General features: G+C 33.4%; 1 protein-coding gene across 3 annotated transcripts in view; it reads left to right on the forward strand.

Moving 5' to 3' along the window:
- ENPP3 (ectonucleotide pyrophosphatase/phosphodiesterase 3) overlaps window positions 1-8,248 on the forward strand; it is a 54,614-nt gene extending 46,366 nt beyond the window's left edge. For 2 of the 3 annotated variants that reach the window (XM_033103660.1, XM_033103661.1), the window contains exons 18-22: window positions 1,436-1,571; window positions 3,811-3,888; window positions 4,490-4,622; window positions 6,325-6,481; window positions 7,998-8,168. In XM_033103660.1, coding sequence (XP_032959551.1) covers window positions 1,436-1,571; window positions 3,811-3,888; window positions 4,490-4,622; window positions 6,325-6,481; window positions 7,998-8,168 — 675 coding nt within the window. Of the gene's footprint in view, window positions 1-1,435; window positions 1,572-3,810; window positions 3,889-4,489; window positions 4,623-6,324; window positions 6,482-7,997 lie in introns of all 3 variants that reach the window. The other variant, XM_033103659.1, reaches the window with a different exon arrangement.
- The last annotated feature ends 401 nt before the right edge of the window (window positions 8,249-8,649 follow it).

Genomic DNA, 8,649 nt, shown 5'->3' on the forward strand with positions numbered 1-8,649 from the left:
ATATGTTTATCTGATTCCCACTTCTGAAAGGTTCTTATCACCCCTTGTGTATTTTTATCATTTCTGCCTTTTAATGGAATTTCAGAAGGGGACAGAGATAAGTGTGTTCAATCAAGGTGAGAGGTCTACTCAAATTCGGTACAGTGTGTTCCATCTTGTAGTGTTGCGGTGTGTTAGGGGGTCCATTCTCTGGCTTTCCCCAGACTTCCCTCATCTTCGTCTCTTACCTGTTCTATACCTCATCACGGTACTCTCTTGACTATGAATATAGCACAAAGTGTATGCTGCCTTTTCCTTTGTGAATTGATCTTGTACATGTATTTATTTACCCCAGCTTCATTGAGATATAATTGACATATAACATTGTATAAGTTTAAGGTATACAATGTGATGATTTGATAAAATGATTATCATAAAAGGATTACCATGCTTATTTTAGATGCCATAGCTAATTTTTGCTTTTAGCATAATGCAGTGAACAGAGGAAAGGCATCCTGATTTAATCTTCTTTTTTACAAATTATTTTACAAAATTGTTAAGAAGTATATATACTGTGGCAGTAGAGGGCGTATAAATCAAAATCCCTGAAAAAAATTAAATGAATAGCAAAATGTTTACTTATGTTATATGCTAATGAAAATATGATAATATAGTACCACCGTGTTTCCCAGAAAATAAGACCGGGTCTTATATTAATTTTTGCTCCAAAAGACACATTAGGGCTTATGTTCAGGGGATGGCATCCTGAAAAATCATGCTAGGACTTATTTTCTGGTTAGGTCTTGTTTTTCGGGGAAACACAGTATATTACCTTAAGTATAGGGTTAGGCAGCACATTTATGAGATACCCACTAATGAATAAATTATTTTATTAATCTTTAAATAGAGTTACAAGAAAATTATTTTTTAAATTCCTGTATTTTATGAAGAATTGAAGCGTAGCTACAAATTTATTGAAACCCCCAGATATATTTAGACAACTATAGGTTATTTGCATTAATCTTAGGTTCATTCGGTCCCACCTGAAGAATAATATCCTTAGTTCAAAGCATGTATTTTTTTTAAGTTTATATTTTATTTTCTATTTTTATTTGCAAGTACAACATATATCACCACCTAAAAATTTCATCCTAAAAATGATTTTGATTTATAGCAGTAGTTCCCATTATTCCTCTGTTCTCAATTCAGGTTTTATCCTGTAAATGTTCCTTTGCAATGTGTATTTGATTTGCCCTCCTGGAGTCTCTAACCAGAAGGGAACCACAGAAGAAAACATTGCTGAATACATCCATTTTCATTGCTTGCGTAGACCTGATTCACTAAGAAAATAGGAAAAGGTTAAATGAAAAACATTCTAGGGAAGTTACAAACCATATAAGGTGATGGGTGAGCCATAACTGTGGGCGTAATTTTTTTTCTCTCTCTCTTTCAACAGGGAGACACATCGCCTCTTCCTCCCACTGTCCCAGACTGTCTGCGGGCTGATGTCAGGGTTGCTCCTTCTGAGAGCCAAAAATGTTCCTTCTACTTAGCACAGAAGAATATCACCCACGGCTTCCTCTATCCTCCTGGTTAGTATAACTCTTTTTTAGAGCAGCAGCTTAGAAAGCCCTCATCAGCTGGATGTGGGCATGTGCCTTAAACATATACTCCTCAGCGAAACTATCTACTTGGGCTAAACTAGCTCCCCAGAAGGCTTCCAGTGGTTGTGGGCTGGCCTGAAGCAGCCCAACGACTATAATAAAGACTAATAAATTTTGCAACGGGAACCCACATCAGCTCTAATCCGGCCCAGATGTTCAGAAAGTTTGGCAGGTTTAAGTTTAATTTTAAAACTAAAGATTCTTTAGCGAGGGACACAAGTGTCTAAAAAAAAAGCATTTTTTTTTTTTTTTTTTCTGACCACTGCTCAGACTAAGGCCTGTATCGAGAATGCAGTTGTGCCTGTGAAAAGAAATCAGACTGGAATTCAGTTCTTTTACTCATGCTATATACCCAACAATTTTAAACTTTAGATTAAGCAGCCGGATGAAATTTAAGTTGTTTTTTAGAGAGCATCTCTCTTGGGAACATGCAAAAACCTATGTGGTTTTTTAAAAACTCATATCTCTTCCCTGTTCAGCAAGAAATGTCGTTTTCATTAACTCACCCATGAGGTTTTCAGCAATTTCAGCTTCTGGGAATGAGTTTAAGCTGATATTTGACTTCATTTTTTTTCTGGAAGCCAGGACCCAAGAGGTCAGTTTAGAGATTTATAATTTAGAGATTCTAAGATCTATAGTGGGGGGGAAAGGTCTTAATGAAAGTAAGTAGCATATCAATTTAAAACTCTAACAAGAATTAGGATAATTAAACTGCTATATCTTATTAAAATATCTAGAGACAATTAGAGCTACCAACTTTATGCAAACTCTAGGACAAACCTTGAATAGTTGTAACAATTTATTAATAAAAATTAAATTGACATATAAAATTGTATCTGTTAAATATATATCGGAGATATATATTTCAATGGGAATGAAACTCATAAAGAGCTTATCTAAAAAATATTAAGGATAAAAATCAAACTTCTTTCTAACTTTCCATTATAAATACAGTCTGTTAAAAAATTCCATTATAAGCTAATTCTGATTTTTCTCTAAAAAAGAGTTAATATTATACTGACCTACCAACTTTTGGGGCTTAGTTTAAAAAATAGAAAAGAATTATAGGGGATCTGAGGACCATAAACAGCACATGAAATCTTAAGTTAAAAACCAGCAATTTATTTTTTCTTGCCTTGTGGTGCCCACCTACTGGCCTTTCATTTAAGTTTTAGTTAAGATACCCAAGGGTAGTTTAAATATAAATAGTATTACAATACACATTTGTAGGCTTGCAGCTTTTTAATCCTCACAATATTTTCATAAGATAGATGCCATGAGACAAATGAGGCCGAGGGACATAGCACTTTGCTCAAGTGGTTCAGCTGGCAGGCAGAGGAGCTGGGGTTCCAGAGCACACACAGCCAGCACTTACTACGCTGGATGGCATGTCCATGAGTCTTCAGAGCCAATCAATTGTATTGTCATCAGCAGTCTTCACTGAGTTAAAACTGACTTTCTTAAGTTATTTTCTAGGAGCTATTTATAGTAGCATTATTATTTTGTACACATTACGTAACTAGGCATTCATATCGGTATTATAGTTGTTTCCTAGAGCTGCTGTAACAAAGTTGGTGGCCTTAAAACAACAGAAATGTATTCTCTCACAGTTTTGGAGGCAAGAAGTCCAAAGTTAAGGTTTGGGCAGGGCCACGTTTCCTCTGAAGGAGAGAAGCTAGAGGACAATCCTTCTTTACCTCTTCTGGCTTCTCAGGGCTCTAGATGCTACTTGGCTTACAGATGCATTACTCCAACCTCTGCCTCGTCTTCACATGGCCTTCTCCCCTGAGTCTCTCCTCTTCTCTACCCTTCCTCTCTTTATAAGGATGCCAGTCATTGGATTTAGAGCTCACCCTAAATCCAGAATAATCTCATCTCGAGACCCTGAACTTAACTACATCTACAAAGACCCTATTTTCCTACCCATCACATTCACAGGTATAGGAAGGTTAGAACTTAGACATATCTTTTTGAGGGTCACCATTGAACCCAGCACAGATATCAAATGCATACAACTGCATTATTGATGGCAAGATTACAGAATACTTAATATTTCTGTGTTTTGACTGCTTATAAATTTATATTAGTATGTAATAGTAATTTGCTCATTATGTAGTATGTCATATTTTCTCATAGCTAGATTTAATAAAATTCATTTGTTTTGCAGCAAACAATAGAACTTCTGATAGTCAATATGATGCTTTAATTACAAGTAATTTGGTCCCTATGTATGAAGCATTCAAAAGTAAGTATATATTTAGATTATCAATTTAAAAATACCTAAGTGACTATGAACTTACAAACTAAGCACATCTCTTATTGCAATTTGTTCAATATTGAGTCATGTGGTTTTAATGTTTTAAATACAGAAAAAGAAATAATCTCTGACATAATTTATTTTCAACTTCAACTTTGGGTGAATTGTTGAGAATTTTGATAATTTGTTTTTTATCCTAATTTAAGTGCAAAGAGCTACACAATAAAAAATTTTACTGATACTCACCATAAGTAACTTTTTATCCCTAGAGTCATAATTAGTAAGGCAGTGTATGTGTTCTGACCATATTTTAATACTCACTGTCCCCAAAGCAGCACAGCCCTAGGAAGAAAGTTGGAGATATATTTCATTGTAATTTCAAGACTGCAACTACATTAACAACAAAAAGCTATTATTAATGTGGCTATTGATTTTTGTTGCATGGACTATTTTGCAGAATTACTCGATCACCACTGACAATTATTGAAGCAGAATTTGATGCTATTTAACTGTACCTATCTATAATCGACAATGTTTCCATGTTTAATAGAGGTAGATTTTTTTAAACACCTTATTATTTTATTTTTAGAAATATGGGACTACTTCCACAGTGTTCTTCTCGTAAAACATGCCATGGAAAGAAATGGAGTAAATGTAGTTAGTGGACCAGTATTTGATTATAATTACGATGGTCATTTTGATACTCCAAGTGAAATTGAAAAGTAAGTGTTTTAAAACCAAAAGGACTTTTTGGTTTAGCAATGGTGTATCATGAGGAGAAACCTTAATATTTTAAATGAAAGCTCAGTATTCTAAATATTACATAACGTATTTATATAAAGATATCATTGTTGACTATTTTCAATTAGTCTATAGAAATACTTAGCAAAAATCTTATATGGAAATAAATAGTTTAAATTAATGAGCAAAGAAAAATGTCTAGGAAAGTTTAGCAAAATTTTTATTTGGAAAATTTCTAAACTAATGTGCAAAGGAAAAATGTGATTTTATAAAAGTTAAAGAGATGGGGAAGATACTCTGCGATTGATAAATATATTAATAGAACAAGTCCAGCAATAAATAAAAACAACCAAGTAGTGACAATTCATAATATTGTTCTATAGTGGATGATTCATAAAAGTATCTTCCTGGCGAAGGTATAGGCTTCACGTAAAAAACATAATCATACTTAACTGTACATTTTTGTACTAAATCTTGTCATAACAGGTTGCTAAGAATTACCTCTCAATGAAGCACACAGGAATAGAGATCTTTAGAAGTTTCATCTATTATTTCTCTTTATTATAAAAATGGATAAAGGGCCAAACTAAGCAATTGCATTGTCTAAGTCCATATGATATAAAGCAATGATTTCTACCTATACTTTCAGATAAAGTAACATATATGACTACTGTGTGGTCTTTTTCTATTTTTTTTTGCCTTGTCCTTATTTCAGTGTTTATTGATCCTATATGTCACCATTTAATAATTCTAGCAAGCACTTTAATACCTGCTAGGTAATTTTCTAAGCACTTATGTATATTTCATTTAATCTGTGAAACATCCTTATGTTAGATTCCATTAGCCCCCATTTAGAGATGAGGAAACTGAAGCACAGAGAGGGTAAGTAACTTGTCTATGTTCCACAACTAATCAGTGGTAAAACCAGAATACAAAGCCAGACAGCCTCGCATTGAGTCTATGTATTATATTAGGTTGGTGCAAAAGTAATTGCGGTTTTTGCAATTATTTTTAACCTTTTAAACCGCAATTACTTTTGCACCAACCTAATAGAAATTCTAAGTCACAATAATATGTTACTATTTATCCCGGCTCATATTCCTTTTAGTGTACTCATACTAATAGCTTAAGTCTGTTTTGCCCTTAAAACTTTTAAAAGCACTTTCATGTTTGCTATCTGAAACTAAAGGAATGTCATATCAGTTGTATGGATTTATCCCCATGTCTACAGTGTGAAGTTGGTAGCACAGGGTCACCTCCATGTTAAAGTTGAGGACACTTTGTAAGTTGTAGAATGTTAGAGGATTAGAGCACATCCGAACATCTAGTGGAAGAGCACAGCTAGAGTTGGAATCCTAGCTCTTCTTTCTCAGCCCCTGCTCTATCAGAAAAGGACACTATTGAAAAGTCAACAAAACTAGGAAGCACAGGATGCATAATATCATGCTCTGCTTTTCTTTGTATTCTAATATTTCTCCACAATGTGAATGTAACCAAGCTTGGACTTCTATAAATCTCTAGTCTGGCTCATTGAAATCTAAAAATATGTGATAGGTTTTTGTACTTTCTATTCATTTAATTTCTTTTATTATATTCTTACCTTGGCATTTCTTTCAAAATATATAAACACATTTATAATGTAAACGTATACTAACATCAAATCTTTTCAATTATGTTTTTTAGATATGTAGTCAACAACACTGTTCCCATTCCAACACACTACTTTGTGATGATGACTAGTTGTAAAAATAAGACCTACACCCCCAATGACTGCCCTGGGTGGTTGGATGTCCTATCCTTTATCATCCCTCACCGACCTACCAATGTGGAGAGCTGCCCGGTGAGTATGCTCCGAGAGAGTCCCTGGGACCTGAGAAAATGACTGGTCAGAGCTCATCTGGGCTCTCATGAACAAGGCTCTGACTACAATAATATATATATATTTTTTGGTGTTTCATGGATAGAGTCATACTAAAAATAACCTAATTTTAAAACTTTTCCTTAGACTATTGATCTTTATGTAATTAATATCAATTTAAACATGTATGTGCCTACGTGAACATTTGTTTATGTATGCATATCTGATGTATTTTATTTATACCTTTTATTCAAACTCACTAATAAGGGAAGTGGTGGTATCTTATTAATATTTTCATTCTGGACACAAATTTTAAGGCTCTGTCCCAAAGTTGGCTCTGGATCAGTATTTCTTGAATGAATACTCCAGCAACTTGAAACGTGGTCTGAAATTAATCTCACACACACACACACACTCACACACTAAGTTAGTTCAAGTAACATTTCTAACATCATGTATCATACCACCTCAAAATATTTTTGGATCAAGGCAAATTTTATGGAAATAGTTACTTCAACTTGCATATATGTTCTTTACAGAAAAATATATCCTGATAATTGAGTTTTACTAAAGTTATTCAACAAATATACTGAGCACCTATTAAGAGCACAGTATTGTAACAGAAACTTTTTAGAATGCACCAAAGAGGAATACATTGTTTCTGCCCTCAAAGAGTTCATATATAACTTTATATATAAATGAAAGCTAAATGAAATACAGACAAGTAAATGGGTCAGTCAATAATATAAGAATTATTTTACAAATTACAATAAGAGAGATGTCACAAAGTTGGGATTAATTGCCTAATACTCTTATAAGGATATAGTGTTTCAAATTCAAGACACATTTGGCTGGAATAATCAATAAAGGTTACATAAAATGTGGTGAGAGTAGGGCTGGGCCCAAAAGGATGGGCAGAATTTAAACAGACTGAGAGGATTAGGAAGAATCTTCCAAGGAGGCAGTGAAAAATGGAGATTTGGTAACTTCTTGGATGCCAAGAGCCAAAGGAAAAGGAAGACTTGAAGATGAATCAGAGATTTAAAATGTAGATAATTAGGAAAAAGAAAGTAAGAAGTTAGTAATGAGAACTATTTTGGCAGGTAGATAAGACAACTAAGTTTAGGCATGTCGGGTGTATAGAAATGGGTGTTCCCATGGAAAATCTCATAGACCATTAGAGACAGGAAATGAAAGCTTAGATTCTAAGCCAGGCTGGGTTCATCTAGCTGCATCAAATTAAAATTTAAGGAAGTAAAAACCACAGGAACAAATATCGAATTATTGTGTTAACAGAATGTTTTATGTCAATTATACTGAAAGAAAGAAAGAAAGAAAGAAAGAAAGAAAGAAAGAAAGAAAGAAAGAAAGAAAGAAAGAAAGAAAGAGAAAGCAAGCAAAAACCACAAGAAAAATGACAACTTCTAAGAAATAAAAGATCTTTCTATTAATGAAAAATTATGCCCTGTGGAAAATGTCTTTTGTTTCTCTTTTTTAGGAATATAAACCAGAGGCTGTGTGGATTGAAGAACGGTTGAAAGCGCATGTTGCCCGAGTCCGTGATGTGGAACTTCTTACTGGGCTTGACTTTTATCAAGAAAAAGTACAGCCTGTCTCTGAAATTTTGCAACTAAAGACAAATTTACCCATATTTGAAACCATTATTTAACTAAACATATAAAACAATTTTGGCAAAATGTAAATGCTTTTTTTCTGTTGAAGAATCATAAAATATTCTATTTTTCCCTACGTCCACTGAAAGCCATGTTGCATTATTTTCATTATTCCCTTCTCTCTTTTTCATTTCCATGAAAATGTATTATTTTAAAGTTACATTTATTTTTGCACAGAGATTGTGCTATGTTACATCGTCTTTATTATATTAATTATCTCATTTATAATCTTTGGCTATATTTTGCTGCCCAGTGTTTTCTAAACAGAAGGAGAATAAGAGAAGTATGTCTTACTTTGGAATTGAATCCATTCTCAATCAGTTTTGTCATAAAACCTCTCACATTTGGCAATTAGTCAATGTTTATTAAAATAAAACATGCACATTACCTTCAGTCAGTAATTTTACTTGTAAAAACTGTGCCAATAGATATACTTTGCACAAATGTGTGAAAATATCATCTTTTACAGTAGCACAG

The sequence above is a fragment of the Rhinolophus ferrumequinum genome, chromosome 3 (genome assembly GCF_004115265.2).
Source record: "Rhinolophus ferrumequinum isolate MPI-CBG mRhiFer1 chromosome 3, mRhiFer1_v1.p, whole genome shotgun sequence".
Lineage (NCBI taxonomy): Eukaryota > Metazoa > Chordata > Mammalia > Chiroptera > Rhinolophidae > Rhinolophus > Rhinolophus ferrumequinum.